The following is a 16,375-nucleotide window of genomic DNA, read 5'->3' as shown; positions in this document are numbered from 1 at the left end:
AACTCTGGGCAGCCCCACCTACTCACCTGGGGATTAAGCAAAATCACACATAGAGAAGGCTTTGTGGTCCCGGACGCTCGGTCCCAGATCCCAAATGACATCTGAGCAATGGACACTGTTTTCTAAGAGACCATTTCAGAAGATGGGGGCCCGTGGCAGGGCTGGGACCGGAAAGGACTTGAGAGATGTTGCTAACTGAATCAGTGCTTGCAGAGCAACTTCTCTTTTGCAATCCTTGCTGGTCTGACAGGCTCCTGCAGAATTACATCACTTCCTAAAAAACAGGCAAACACCTCTCCTTCAAGTTAGCACCAACCCAAACAAGCAGGAAACAGGAAATGTTCAGGTTTCAGGGAGGCTGAAGCCCAGCGCAGCCCAGCGCAGCATCATGCCGGGCCGAGCTGACAGGAAGGCTTCCCGGGCTGCTCTCCTCTTGGCCCTGGCGATTGTGCTCCTTCCCACCAGCCAGGCTTTGGGTAAGCTCCCTCCCCGCTCTCCACCCCAGGGAAGGAGGATACCGAGGCTGGTTTAGTGCCCCAGGTGACAGAACTCTGCCGGGGAGGGGAACACCCAGAAACTAGTCCTTTCTGTGAAAGGAGAGAAAATCAGAATTGTAGTTTTGGGGGGTGGGCTTGGGGGGGCCCCCGGCTGGCTTTCCCCCTGCAGCTGGCCAATCCTGCTCCAGCTCACACATTCCATTTAACTTTCCCACAATTTTGCCTTCTAACATGTGTGGGGTCCCTATAATTTCCCAGCTTTAACAGGCTTTTTTAAAGAAAACCATAAACTTTTGGCAGTTCGTGTAAAAGAACATTTCAATCAGCTGAAACAGAGAAATAATGAATTTACTTTTAATAAGGTGGGCTGAGAAATGTGCTAGTCCCAAAACCTTTGAAAAACTGGGGTATGGAAATATACTACTAGAAAGTATACCAAAGAAAAACAGTAAGTTAGAAATAAAAGTAAACAAAATTATCTGAAGAGTTACCAGCATCCATTCCAACTTATCAAGAGAAGTCTTTCATCTGCTTTTCTTTGATCTTGCTAGATTAGGGGATATTTTCTTTGCATTGATTGTTACTAATGAAACTTTCTTTGATTTTTTATTGAATCTTTTAAAAATGGTTTTTATTTATTTTTGAGAGTGACAGAGAGAGAGAGAGAGAGAGCACGTGCGAGCATGAGTGGGAGAAGGGCAGAGAGAGAGAGGGAGACACAGAATCTGAAGCAGGCTCTAGGCTTTGAGCTGTCAGCACAGAGCCCGACACAGGGCTCAAACTTGTGAACTGTGAGATCATGACGTGAACCGAAATCAGACGCTTAACTAACTGAGCCACCCAGGCGTCCCATGAAGCTTTATTTTGAAAAGTATTGTGGTTGTAACAAATCAAAGGTATTGGAAAACACAAAATATTAAATCGTAGTATTTTGAGCTAAGAGCAGCAATTGATAGTTGCTACAACAAAAGCACGATCAGCCTCGATTGCCTTGCTTATAGTTTTGTTGACTTGCCCTTGGGTAAATACACTCATTGCCCATGCTTTCTGTCAAGGGATACTACCTGCTTCTAGTGTAGAGCAGTATTTCAAGCAAAAGGAAGTTCTCAAGCTACAGTTCTTTAAATAGGATGGGGGCGGGGTCGAGGGAGGCATCAGGCCCTGATGTAGCAGATGTGGCAATTTCCTGGGGATTCACAGTCCTTACCCAACCACACCGTCCCACCAACTTTGCTTGCCCTGGGTGCTCTCCGTGTGGTGTTGTCAGGCATCCGAGGTGGAAAATGAAAAGTGAAAGGCAAGCCATTCCAACGGGAAAGGTTTTGGGTTGAAATGGGATGTCGTGTTTAAGATGAGCAGGGGACACAATGTGTTGTCTTAGGCACAAATTGGGCGCTAGGAGCGAGCACCAAGATGACACAGCTCAAGCTGCGTTGGTGGCTACCACACATGCGTCATACATGTCCTGAGAGTAATATTTAGGCTTGCCTGAGTACTTTCTTGACGTTTCTGAGTCCAGGTGTCTGCCATGTGGGAGATACAAAAGGTTCATCTGAAGAATCAGTACAAGTTTTCTTTCTAATACTCGTGTCTGATCAGTGGTTCTTCCACATAAAGACCTTTGGTTGCTCCTCGTTGATTCCCCTGAGACTCTCGCTTCAACACCCTTTCCGTGGCATCTCCTTCTGTTTGCCCTCCCACTGTCTGACCGAATGCAGCATGTGCTCCAGGCCTCTGTGGCTCTTGTTAAAAGTGAACGACAAGTTCTCTTTTTTCTACTTCCTAAACTCCTAAAGATCCAGACTGAAGGTCATCTCTTCCTTGATGTCTCCTTTTACTGCTCTTTGCCTGGTGTTCTGCCTTTACCTGTATTATGCCCACATAAAACTAAACTTCTATAAACATAGCTAATCATGTTAAGTCCTAATTGTGTATGTGTCCACATCTCCCACCAGGCTGTGAGTGCCTGCAGGGAAAATCCTCTGTAGCTAGCTCATCTTTGACTTCCCTAAACCCTGTCTGGATCAGCATAAAGAACTCCATAATTGTTGATAAATACTAAAATCCTTCTAGAATGGATTCAAAGGGGCTTCTGGGTGGCTCAGTCGATTTAGCGTCTGACTTCGGTTCAGGTCATAATCTCACAGTCCGTAAGTTTGAGCCCCACATCGGGCTCTGTGCTGACAGCCCAGAGCCTGAAACCTGCTTCAGATTCTGTGTGTGTCTCTCTCTGCCCCTCCCCTGCTTGTGTCCTCTCAAATATAAATAAATAAACATTAAAAAAAAAAAAAACCCTGCCATCAGAATAGATTTGAGGCTGATCTCTAAAAACTGATGAGCTCCTGAAAACAAGTATCGTTAGAATGTCAGGGAAGTCAGAGGTGAAAAGCTGCATTTCAGCCAAGTGCAGGATTTATATGGATAATCCAAGACACTTACTGGGCCCTGTCTGGATTTTCAAAGTCAGAAAATGCAAAAATGCCCTCTTGCAAAAAGCTGTATAATCAAAGTCAAGGGAAGCCTCTTATAAACACTGATTATATATTTTAAATTAATGAATGTATACCATTCTGAGCCCATGGTGCCTAAGACTTCAGGATGTGAGTTAGTTGATAAGTGTCACACTTGTATTTCTTTGAATCCTTCAAAGAGTATCCTGGTGATGTTTGGTAGTAGAATCCAATCTACTGAGCAGCCTGACTCTCTTCCCTGCACACATATTCCAGGATACAGCTCAAATCAAGCCAACCACAAACAGGCAACATAACCTAATACCTGCAGTTACCTGGACCGGAGTCAATACTTCTGAGTCAGTGTCTTTTCTCTTTATAGAGAGAGTCTGATGTAGACTTGATTAATATCCCAAGTGAAATAATCTACTTAGAAACCACCGGGAGAGAAATGAGAAAACAGCTTTTTTGGGATTTTGACCAAACAGATGAGCAGAGTAGAAGAAAAGCTATGGATTTAGGTATCTTGGCCAGGGTTGGATGCTAAGAAAATGCAGACTCAATGTCAAGGCAACATTCTGTCCAATGAGTGAGGGAGTCACTTCCACCTGGTTTCTTGCGCTGTTTCCTGTCTGTGTCAGCTTAACACTATCAGAAAGCAAAAAGCAACTTCCCAGACACCAAAGACATGGGATTTATTATCTGCTATGAGCATAATGGCTCTAGAAAGGAGGGCTGAGGGCATGACACAGAAAACAAGGAGGCTGTAACTGTTTTGGTGGCCAGGGTTAAACACTGGGTTTGACAGGGACAACTGGGAAATTTTCTACACTGTTTCAGGAGGGCAATAATCATGTAATTATAAGCTAACCCTTGGGAAGAAAGAATTAAATAAAATACTAGTTACATAAATGGAGTTCCACTTTCTGACACTGATCTCATTTCAATGAATGTGACTGGCATCTATCTGCTATTGCCTGGGACAGTTCCGATTTCAAGTAGTAATGATGATAGCAAACACATATAGTATTCATTGTATGCCAGGCGCTGTTCTAAATAATTTATACTAACTCATTTGATTTTCCTAACAATCTTAAACATATGTCCCTCTTTTACATATGAGAAAGTGGAGTCACTAAGAGGTTAAGGGACTTGCCTCCGGTCAAGTTAAATAAAGACATAATTAAGATTCAGTCTCAGGAGTCCATGCTCTAACATATACTATACCTCTGGGTTTTTAGGCTCTGCCAGGATATGTGGCTAGTTTCAGGTTTAGAAAAAAATATATCCCTGTTTTCCTTTTAACTGTAGATGGATCCCATGCATTGTTAGTTGGGGTCTAATGTTACTGCATATTAATAAAGGAGCTGTATCTGGTTGGGTCAGAGACTAGTCTACAGGAAAACCCATTGAACTTTGGCCTTTAGAGGGGGGAGGGAAGGGCTGCAAGGTGCAGCGTGAGTAACAGAGAATCTGGGGATTAGCATAGTTAAGACCAGAAGCAGGAAACGTGGAATGATGAAGTCACTGGGTAAGAGGCTTCGGGGTGTGGGAACCAGGGGGAGAAAGCACAGTGTGTCAGTCACTGTGGGAGAACGCTACTGAGAACTGACCCCAAGGACCAAACAGCCTTCAGGGACCAAAAAAGCAGGCAGAAAGGGATTGATTGAGGCTTAAAGTCCCTCTGTGTCTAAAAGCCTGATCCAAGAAACCAGGAGAGGGCTGGATTGTGGCTGGGATGGGCCCAGTTCTGCAAAGAAATAATACAACCTGCAATCTGCCTACTTGTGTGTAGTTTGCACCATCCTCATATGTTGGCAGAGATGTGGAGAAAGAAGAACTCTGTACCACCGATGGGAGGGTTAGTGCCATCACCCAGTTCATCCTGCTGCTTAACCCACTCATTGACCTTTTCCTTTCAGCTATATTTTTCGTTCTAGAAAAAAAATTTTCATTTCCAGAAAAAAAATATATATCTTGCTTTTATTTTTCTTTGTGTGTTTTATTCCTTCTACGTCTTTGTTTTAAACATAGTATTATCGAATAGTTTTATCTGCAGTTTATACAGACCCGGTCCTGTAGTTCATCTCAGTTGATTCCTGTTCATGATAGAAATCTTGGGGGCACCGAGGACACGATCTGGCGCACAGAGGAAGATTCATTCCATTTAACAGAAACCCAACTTTCTAAAAATTCTGTCACCAAGTTATTGTAAATACTTTCCCAATACAACCTAGTCCTGTCACCACAGAATAGAGTTTGGAAGAAATGGAGGCAGGGATTTGCTAGGCCTGAGGAGAGCCAGAGGATGGACCTTAGGCTTAAAGCCCAGCCTTGGGATGGAGAGGAGACAGGCTGAGCCAGCCTCAGGGGTCAGACTCCAAGAGTTATATGAGGAGGTGCCAAAACATCATTAAAGGCACAAGCCAACAAACCACACAAGTCAACACCAGAAACAGATAACCAAAGATGCCAAAGTTATTGCCAAGGAGAAAGACGTAGACAAAATCAAACTGACAATCAGAAGAGGAGCCAGGGTCCACAGTGTCAGCATGATGGTGAGATCAGCCTGGGTGTGGCACCCGTCTTTGACTTAAAACTTTGTCCAAATCACTGCTCCTTCCCTTCTTTTCTTCTTCTTTTTTAAGGTTATTTACTTATTTTGAGAGAGAGAGAGCACAAAAGTGGGGGAGGGACAGAGAGAGAGAGAGAGAGAAGTGATAGAGAATCCCAAGCAGGCTCCACACTGTCAGCGCAGAGCCTGATACTCAAACACACGAACCATGAGATCATGACCTGAGCCTGAATCAAGAGTCAGTCACTTAACTAACCGAGCCACCCAGGTGCCCCTTCTTTTTTTTTTTTAAAACCATGTCCTGATGTTTTAGCTTTAACTTTTTTTTAGAGTTTATTTTGGGAGAGAGAATGAGAGAGGCAGAGAGAAGCCCAAATAGCCTCTGTGATGTCAGCACGGAGCCCGATGCAGGGCTTCATCTCACAAACTGTGAGATCATGGTCTGAGCCTAAACCAAGAGTGACCTGCTTAACCTACTGAGCCACCCAGGCACCCCAGCTTTAATTTTTGACTCAACAGATGGACAGAAGCCCCCTGAAAGAATTATATAGCCTCTCATAGCCCTATGGCCCCAAACCTTTGTTCTAGGAAATTCCCATTGGTAAATTTGTCTCTGAATTTAAGTTTTCTTCTCTTTTTTGTTTTTTAAAACATCTTCTGGGCCCTGGGGATTTCCTTGCATTTTTGAGATCTTTATATATTTAAAAAGTTGCTTCTGATATTTTGCTCAGTGTTTCTAGGTGTTGCATGTTGGGAAAGTTTCTCAGGTTACCAACGATACCAGAATACTGGAAAAGGAAATTTTTCTACACAACCAGTCTGGAGAACAATTTGGAAATATTTAGTCAGCTAAAAATGTTCATATCCTACAGTCTCAACAATTTAATCTCAGGTATATACCCCAGCTCAAAAACAAATGTGCAGCAAAGAGTCATGGCCGAGAATGTTGATTGCAGCATTGTTTGTAAAGATGGAAAAAATAGAAGCAACTTAAATGTTTATGAACAGAAGAATATATGAAACTTAATATAGGCACAAAATAAGGTATCATACAGCAGGTAAAGTTAATGAACTAAAGCCAAATGCATGAAGATGAATTAATCTCAAATATAATGTTGGCCAAAAAAGCCAATTGAAGATTATTTTTTGTTTTTTATTTATTTCTAGGAGAGAGAGAGAGACAGTGTGAGCAGGGGAGGGTCAGAGAGAGAGGGAGTCACAGACTGAAACGGCTCCAGGCTCCGAGCTGGCAGTCAGCACAGAGCCCGACGCGGGGCTTGAACCCACGAACCGCGAGATCATGACCTAAGCGAAAGTCGGACACTTAACCGACTAAGCCACCCAGGCGCCCCCAGTTAAAGATTGCGTTGCACAGAATGATTACATTTACTTAAAGTTTAAAAAATACTCCAGGGGCGCCTGGGTGGCTCAGTCAGTTGAGCATTCAACTCTTGATTTCGGCTCAGGTCATGATCTCATAGTCAGTCGTAGGATCAAGCCCTGCATGGGGCTTCATGCTGGGCTTGGAGTCAGTTTAAGATTCTCTCTCTCCCTCTGCCCCTCCCCTGCACACACATGTGGGCTCATGCACTCTCTCTCTCTCAAAAATAAATAAATAAATGAAGACACTCCCAATTATGCTTATATTGCTTAGGGACATAGGCATATTTTAAAAGTTGGGACTGATGCAGTCTAACTTTAGGAAAGCAATTACCTTTGGAGAGGGAGGGAGGGGAATGAGATCGGGAAGGAGCACAAGGAAGGCTTCAACTGTATCTATGATGTTGTGTTCCTTTCAGAAAAAACATGGTGGTCCTGGGGTCAGCAAACAAAAACCCACAGGCCAAACTCAGCAAGTGTCCTGGTTTTTGTCTGACCCATAAGCTAGGAATGGTTTCTATATATGTATATGGTTAAACAAAAACTTCTATAATAGCCTGTATTTTGCCTTGTGGGCCATATGATCTAAAATATTTATTCTGTGCTCTTTAAGGAAAAGTTTGGGAACCCATCCTCTATATATGTATAGAAAACGTAAGATAATTAGTGGTGGGCACTCTCTTATCTGTTACATTATTCTCTAGTCTTTCAGGTAGGTATACTTTTATAATGAAAAATAATGAGAGTGCCTCTGAGTTCTTCTTGAGCTTTCTGCCACCATCTCTTTCCATAATTCCCAGTCTCTATGGAAGACAGTCAACACGCCTTCGTCTTGACCCACTGCAATCTGGCGGCTGCGTCAAGCACAGGACTCCAAGTGCTCTGCCTGGGTCGTCAGTGTCTTCTAGTAGCTAAATCCAAGGGACCCATTTCTGTCCGTATTGCACGTTTTCCTCTGTATCACTTAATGTAATTAATCAGTGAATGAAATGCTCCTCTTTCTTGGGTTTTGCAATGCCTTTTTTTTTGTTTTGTTTTGATCTCCTATGACATTGATTGGTCCTTTCCAGTTTTTGGTTATGAATGTTTCTCTTCCACCTGCTCATGTCATAGTAATGTCTATCTTTTATTTTTTATTCCTTCCATCATTCCTGGGCCATGGTATCCATGTTTATGGCTTTCATGTGACTCCTCAGCTGCTGATTCAAAACACTCACACACACACATACACACACACACGCACGCACGCACAAAACCCAAGAAACAAAAAAACAAACCTCCCACAAGGCCTATCTGCCCAGCTTTAGACCTACATTCTCATCCTCAGTTTTTCTTGGACAGTGTCACGTGTGCCTTTGGCACATAAACGAAACTCCTTCCCAGCTCCCTGCTAGTTTAAGCCCTTGTTAGCTCTCGCCTATTCTACTTCCTTAGCTTAACTTGTCTCTTGCCTTTAGTCTCCTCTCCAACCCGATTTCACATGCCCTCCAGAGCAATAACTCTGTAACAAAAAGTGATCATTTCATCCTGTATCTACCCCTTCAGTGAGATTCCATTTCCTTTGGGTAGATTCCACCCCCCTTGCCATTATTACAAGGCCCCTTATGAGTTACCCTGAGTTCCTTTCTTGCTTAAACCTTGACACTCCCCACCACACACCTGATGGCACAACTGCTTGAATGTGCCAAGTTCTGTTGGGCCATTGAGCCTTTCCATGTGCTTCAGCTGTAATGCCTTTCCCTGACATCTTTGCCTGATAAACTCCTGAGATTCAATATAAGGATCTTCTCTTCTGTGAAGATTTCCTGAATCTTCTACCCCCAGATGAACAAACACCTTCCTCTCCCATGTTCTCATGATATTGTATATACAGTCATGGCTTTTATTAAACTGTGCTATAGTTAGTGATTTATGTGCCATTGTCTCTACTTAACAGTGTCTTCCCAGGGAGGCATAGACCTGGTCTCATTTACCTTTATCTCCCAGGACCTAGAATAAATAGTGCCTGGAACATAATAGGCACATGGCTGACTGACTCACTGGGGAATGAATGACATGAAATTTATTCAAGACTTACATGTATTCATGACAAAGTCATAATTATTGAAATAATAAAATGAAACTATGGTACTACCTGGATAAATGCAATTTTCTACTTAACCCACTCATTTCTTATTCCAAAAATGTTAACTATCCCAAATCTTTTCATGTATAAATAGTTTACTTCTGTCTTCTCAGGCCAAAACAGACAACAATTGCGGCTTCCCTTCCTGGAGAGAAAACTATATAACCACATTTATTGAGTAGTACTGAGAAAGTATCCTTATCTGTCTTCCTTTCAAAATAGGGATGGGGCGGTGCCTGGGTGGTTCAGTTGGTTAAGTGGCTCAGGTCATGATCTCATAGTTCATGAGTTTGAGCCTTGCATGGGGCTCTGAGCTGCTGGAGCCTTCTGTGGATTCTGTGTCTTCTTCTCTTTCTGCCCCTCCCCTGCTTGTGCTCTGTCTCTGTCTCTCTTTCAAAAATAAATAAAAACATTTTTAAAAATTAGGGATGGAGTTTAGACTCAGAAAATATATACTGAGCAGCACACCAAATTCCAGAAAGACCAGGTAGTTACAAACATTTTGGGGAGGCTTTTGAAAGGAAAACAAAAGTAATATAAGTTACATGGATAATACATTTCAAGCCAGTAAGAGCGGATTTGAAAACTCAAAAAGGAAATAAAATTTCTGTAACATAAAATAAATGGAAACATCTGACTCAGGGGGCGAGGACAAGACAGAAGCATTTCCTCCTGAATTAAATATGGTGAAAGCAAAGTTACCTACCAGAGCAGGGTCCAGCTGGTGGTGATGGCTGGTTCCTTTACCTTGAAGTAAAACCAATAAATCTAGTTTGTTTTAGAAATTTGAATGTTTTGGGGCGACTGGGTGGCTCAGTTGGTTAGGCAGCCGACTTTGGCTGAGGTCATGGTCTCGCAGTTTGTGAGTTTGAGGCCCACGTCAGGCTCTGTGTCTCCCTCCCAAAATCAGACAGATTCTGTGTCTGATTCTGTGTCTCCCTCTGTCTCTGCCCCTCCCTTGCTCACGCTTTGTCTCTCTGTCTCTCAAAAATAAAGGTTAAACAAAAAATTAAAAAAAAAACAAAAGAAATCTGAATGTTTTTTTATGTTTCTTTGTTGTACATGAACTAAAACCATCTTTATTATTTCCTATTTCCCCACCACATTGTGGTTTTCAGAAATAGGAGCCCAGTTAGTTACTAGGGTTTCTTGATAGCTGGTTTTTTTTCTTCTACCGACAACAATATTTATTAATTAAAAATTCATTTATTCTTTTCTAAACATTATACTTGTTTATTTATTTATGATTAAGATTACTGCATTTAACAAATAAAAATATAGGACACCCAGTTAAATGTAAATCTCAAATAAACTTTTTTTTTTTTTTAGTGTAAGTAGATCTCATGCAATTCAGGGTAAGTATAGGCCACACAGACATTGCATGGGACACATTTATACTAAAACAAATTATTGTTGTTTATTTGATATTCAAATTTAACTGGGCATCCTGTACTTTATCTAGCAACTCTATGACTATCTTTTGTCAAGTAAAGACCATCCCTACATTGCTACATCACTAAGACCACAGACTTCTTGGTTATGTGTCCAGTTAATAAATATTAGAAGAAAGGTTAGGCTGAGCCCTAGATCAGTCATTCAAATTTAAGTAAAGGAACCACACTGAAAACAAAGCCAAACAAAACACCCCAATGATTACACAGAACTAGGAATCTGAGACTGGATCAACTTTAGAGAATCTACTAATGCAATCCATCACATTAAAAACTAGAAGGAAAAAAAAAATCACAGGATTATATTAACAAATGCAGAAGGGGCGCGAGGGTGGCTCCTTTGGTTGAGCTCTGATTTCGGCTCAGGTCATGATCTCACGGTTCATGGGTTCGAGCCCCATGGCAGGCTCTGTGCTTACAGCTCAGAGTCTGGAGGCTGCTTTGGATTCTGTGCCTCCCTCTCTCTCTGCCCCTCCGCCACTCATTGTCTCTCTCAAAAATAAACATTTAAAAACATTAAAATAAAACAAACGCGGTAAAGAGGTTGGCAAGAGAGTGGGACTGAACAGCGTCCGAAGCTCAAGCAGCAACACTGAATTCTCAGTGTTTGAGGCTTGTCAGGGTGTCCAGGATGGAGGGGCAGGATGGAATCTCTTTCAAGGTAAAATAGGAGCAGAAGCAGGCTGGCATCAGACACCTGGCAAGGGGCTTTGCTCACCCCAGAAAGTCCCACCCACAGTTTGTTCCGCTCAGACACCACTTCAGAGACCTGAGGAGACTGCCTCCTTCCTCGGCCTCCTGTAAGAATGCATCAAACAATAGACCAAACTCTTGCTCTCTGCTCCCCCAAAGGCTGGTGATGGGAGCTTCTGGTTACACCCTCTCCGCCTTTCTCTCACTGCTCAAGGTGAAAGTACACCGGCCCCTGAGATACTAGCCCACACCTCCTTTCCCTTCTCTCCTGTCCCCCTGTGTCCTATATGTCCACAAACATACACTACTACTTGTTTTGGGGCTTGTCCCTGTCTTTGAGTTATTCTCTCTGGTGATGCTGAGCCTATGCTGATCTGATCAAGGGGCGCAGCACCCGGACGGAGGGCCTGTGTGTGCTGTGCAGGAGCCCACCTTGTCTCCCCTCCCTACTCAGGGGGGCAGACAGCAGGCCAGAGAGAGGGTGACGGCATGGCCAGGAACATTTGTCTTCAACTTACTCTCTCAAATTGTAGTTTTGAAACTGGTTATTCAAAGGAGGTATAGAAATATGATAAAAGTAGAGAAGTATTCAGATTAGTAATGATAATAACTATCATTTTAATAAAATTCTTTAGTCCCCCATTTTATAGACTTTTGTGTCTCTTATCCCACTGATGGTAGGAAGGGTTTTAAACGTTAAAAGTGTATGTGTATTCTGTCCCATAAAAATACATTCCTGGGGCACCTGGGTGACTCAGTTGGTTAAGTGTCTGACTCTTAATTTCAGCTCAGGTCATGATCTCACAATTTATGAGTTCGATCCCAGCATCAGGTTCTGAGCTGATAATGCGGAACCTGGTTGGGATTCTCTCTCTTTCTCTCTTTGTCCCTCCTCTATGTTTTCTCTTTCTCTCTCAAAAATAAATAAACATTAAAAAAAAATACATACATTCCTTTAAACTGCCAGGTACCACAAAGCAGAATAGGTCTCCAGTGTGGAGAAAGGTAGTCAGAGGGTCAAAAATGCACTTCCCCAAGTGAGTAACTCCCTACTAAAACAGCCTTAGGGTCTGGGCAAGTCTGATTAAATATGAGCCAGCTTTCTTTTTAAAAGACATCAAAATAAAAAGTTTAAAACAAAAAAGACCTCAGCACATGGTGGACCCCCTTTGTGGGCATGTTTTCATCTGATAGTAAACTACAAAAAAAATCTGATATTAAATTGCAGCTGCAGGTGTGCTTCTGGAGGCAATGAGGTGCAAATACCACCAAGCTTCACAAGTAAACGCCCTGAGCAGACTACTGCATGCGAGCGTTTTACCAGATGACCCCCCTCCAAATAAGCCAAAGAAACATGTGTCAACCTTCTTTCAACATAAGGCTGACGAGAAAGGGTGTATAAAACATAGGCATTGCTAAACCTGAACTGCCTTTTCTTTCTTTCTTTTTTTAAGTTAGTTAATTAGTTAGTTAACTAACTAACTAATTAATTAATTAATTAATTAATTTAGAGTATGCAACCATGAGCAGGGGAGGGGCAGAGAGAGAGAGAGAGAGAGAGAGAGAGAGAGAGAGAAAATCCCAGGCAGGCTCTGCATTCCAGTGCAGAGTGTGATGTGGGGCTTGAACCCACGAACTGCAAGATCATGATCAGAGCCAAAGTCAGACAGGTAACCTACTGAACCCTCCAGGTGCCCCTGAACTGTGCCCTCTGCCCTTACCCTTCAGTGCCTTTGCTTTGCATCTGTTCAACCATGCTTATTCTGACCATATCTTCTTCAGGTGAATATGGCAGGAAAATATATTAAATGAGTACTTCCACTTAATCAAAATGGTTAAGTATGTAGAACAACAGAGCTTATGATGACAGCTCCCGTCCCTCCAATTCCCTAGTCCTGCCCCCAGAGAGAATTAGGTCACCTGGCCTTTAGAGGTGGGAAACCATGTGAGACACTGGAATCCCCCCGTGCAAGCAACACAAGACCTAGAAACATGAAATGTTATCATTCAGTATTTTTAACTTTGCATTCAATAGGTCCTCTCATTTCCCAGTGCTTTCTTTAACATTCAGATAACTTTTTGAGAAGATCACCTTAGATCCCTGTTTCTCTTTGTGGCTCAGAATGTATGGGTGTGTGCTCCTGGAAGGGGGTGGGTAGAGGGAGAAGGACATTATACTCTTGATAAAAAGGGAAGAGATGTCCTAACATTTTGTCTTGACTAAGGTGGCCTATTTACATTTCCTAAATAACTTTTACCCGATGACAGACAGGGTTCCAGGTGCTAAGGATAAATATAGCGCCAAACCCTGGAGGCATCAGACAATACACAAGTACGTGGGGGCACCTGGGTGGTTGAGGGGTAGCCTTAGTCGGTTAAGGGGTATCCTTAGTCAGTTAAGCAAGCATCTGGCTTTGGCTCAGGTCATGATCTCACAGTTTGTGAGTTTGGGCCCCACACTGTGCTCTGCCCCACAGAGCCCTCTTCAGGTCCTCTGTCCCCCCACCCCCTTCGCCTCTCCCCGCTGACTCTCTCTCTCCCTCAAAAATAAAGAAACGTTCAAAAAAAAAGTACCTGAGTGAAGTACTCTCAGATAATAAACAACAAGTTAGTACTGTTTTGAATCTAAGCAAACGGCTGAAAGGGAGAACACTTCAGAAACCCACCTGTGGTCCATGCAGGCTGGTGTCCCAGTGGCCCAACGCCAAGGACCATTGTCCATCCACTTGGCATTGGCGTTTCCCTGCATCCAACACAAATCACCCTCCCACAGACAGGCGATGAACCCGGTAAGTCATTGGTTCCCATTTGTGCCCTGGCCCATCGCAGTCCAATTCCACAGATGCCAAACAACTGATCTGTAAAAAGACACCAGATTCGAAGTGATAGGCCATCTGATGGTTGCCTATACCTATTAATTTTGCTTTCAGAGGCTTCTTTCTGTGTAGGATTCTCCACTTATCTTTTTTTTTTTTTAATTTTTATTTATTTTTGAGAGAGAGACACAGAATGTGAGTGGGGAAAAGGCAGAGAGAGATGGAGACAGAATCTAAAGCAGGCTCCAGGCTCTGAGCTATCAGCACAGAACCTGATGTAGGGCTTGAACTCATGAGCCATGAGATCATGACCTGAGCCAAAGTTGGACGCTTAACCGCCTGAGCCACCCAGGCACTTCTCCAATCATCTTTAAAGCTTAGTAAGGACTATCTTCATGAATAACAACAAATTAAAATAAAGTCAATTGAATTAGAATCTAACTTCAGTAACTCTCACCAGCATACTCACTGAAATCACTGGGGGGGAGGGGCTTTTAAAACATGCCTAGGCACAGCCGCAGATACCCTCAGATACCCTGATTTGGATGGAGCTTAAAACCCACCAGGTGATGTTGTTGTACGGTAAATGGTGTGGACAAGAAGTGTCACTAATAACTAAACACAATTAATGAGTTTGTTGGGACAACTTAGACCAATGGTGCTCAAAGTATGGCCTCCAGACCACCAGCAGCAGCATTTTGTTAGAAATGAAACATTTTGGCCCCATCCCAGACCTACTAAATAAAGCAGAAACTCTGGGAGCGGTGGGCAGCACTCTGTGTTTTAGAAGCCCTCCAGGTGATTCCGAAGCTTGAGGACCCCTGGCTCAAACCCCCAAGCCATTCTGTCAGCAGCGACCTTTACTGGAGGTGAGGGTTTCACCCTCCAGCACATTCTCTCATATTCAGACTTACTCGGGAAGGCATGGTTGTCCTCTCTCAATCTAGCCTGACCAGAGTCTCTCAGGGGCTCAAGGCTTCTGTGATGACTTCTAAGCTATTCTGTTCTGGTGACAGAGTGGGCAGCTGCTAGGCAAGACTTTGGTATCCAACTCCCTGGCCTCTTTCTTCTCCAGTTCGCCAAGGAGGACCACAGAGAACAGGAGGGGGGAGTGCTGGGTGGCTCAGGAGAAGACCTGAGTGCTGTAGGGTCTTCAACAGTGGTCCTCAATCTTGGTTGCATGCTGGAGTCACCCGGAGAACTGTAAAAAAAATCCTGAGGCCTGCATTCAGCCCAGATACTGTGAGGTAAGGGTGTGGGCATCAAGTCCGCAGGTGATTCTAACATGCGGCCAAGGCTGAGAACCACTGGGGAACTCCTCAGTCTGGTTTTATCTCATCCAACATTGACTGGCTCCTTGCTGTGCGCAGAGGTCCAGGGAAATGAGAAGCAGGCAGACTTCCCGAGTTTGGTGTCTTAAATATCTTGAAGTTCTGAGAGTGCAGTTTCTCCACAGAGCAGGGCAGAGTTTGAGTGGCTGACACTTGACTTGTGTTTCCTTTCCTTTCGTTATTTGAATTACAAAATCATTTATGCCATTTGTGCACGGAGTCTACATAGCAAATGAAAGAATGGGGCCTCTGACTGAGGCCCAAATCTTCCGTGATATCCTGAGTTCAATGTTGGCCTCTCAACATGGTTTTATTTTACTTGGGCACATCAGCTTGGCATTCTCTCAGTTTTTGTGTAATGCTTTTTTTTTTAACTTAAAAACAAAACCAGAGCGTGGTTGCGTATTTGTTCCACTTTCGAAAAAACGAGAAGTTAGCTGGTTTGCTTCATGGAGAAGCAGAGTCATTTCCACATCGTGAGGGTGTTTGAAGCAGCGGTAATGGCTGCCCTGCCCGCTCAGCTGCTGTGGCTGCGGGCTTGCCTCCACCATTTCCCCCACCCCGTTTCCCACACACAAGGGTTCCCCTCAGGGTCCTTGCCAGATGTGTGGAATATGCGGCCTAGAGGTGTCTGCAGGGACGTGGTCAATGATCACTTGTAAGTGACTCTGTAACTGTGCGGTTGATTATCTGGTGCTGTGAGGATTTGAGGATTAAAAGCAAAGCGAGGTATTGCAGTGGGGCTTTTTGCCGGCGCAGGCCTCTCCTTGTTCACTGTCCTGCTTGAGCCTCTGTCTTTCTGCAGGTTTTTCAGTTTTACCCCCAGGCCATACATCTTTTACCCCGAAATATGTCCAAATTTAGGTAAGAAGACATAACAATAAGATGAAGACGTTATAGCAGGCAGATTGGTCCCCTGGGGGACAGCAGAGAACCCGCCAAGTCTAGAGATGGGGGGAGGGGAATGGAGCACAAAGGAAGTGGCAAATCTACCAACACCTAGCAGACATGTGGTGCCCTGTGGGCTATTTGGCATTTTCATGGCTGTGATTTCCTG

General features: G+C 43.6%; 1 protein-coding gene across 1 annotated transcript in view; it reads left to right on the top strand.

The window, feature by feature from the left end:
• The first annotated feature begins 316 nt into the window (after nt 1-316).
• The window catches only part of TMEM154 (transmembrane protein 154), a 41,911-nt gene continuing 25,852 nt past the window's right edge, over nt 317-16,375 (top strand). Inside the window, exon 1 of the mRNA XM_039234329.1 lies at nt 317-476. Coding sequence (XP_039090260.1) covers nt 389-476 — 88 coding nt within the window. The 5' untranslated portion in view covers nt 317-388. The remainder of the gene's footprint in view (nt 477-16,375) is intronic.

This window comes from Hyaena hyaena, unplaced genomic scaffold, assembly GCF_003009895.1.
Source record: "Hyaena hyaena isolate Hyena2069 unplaced genomic scaffold, ASM300989v1 scaffold_89, whole genome shotgun sequence".
Classification (NCBI taxonomy): Eukaryota; Metazoa; Chordata; class Mammalia; order Carnivora; family Hyaenidae; genus Hyaena; species Hyaena hyaena.
This window is presented reverse-complemented; position numbering and strand designations above follow the sequence as displayed.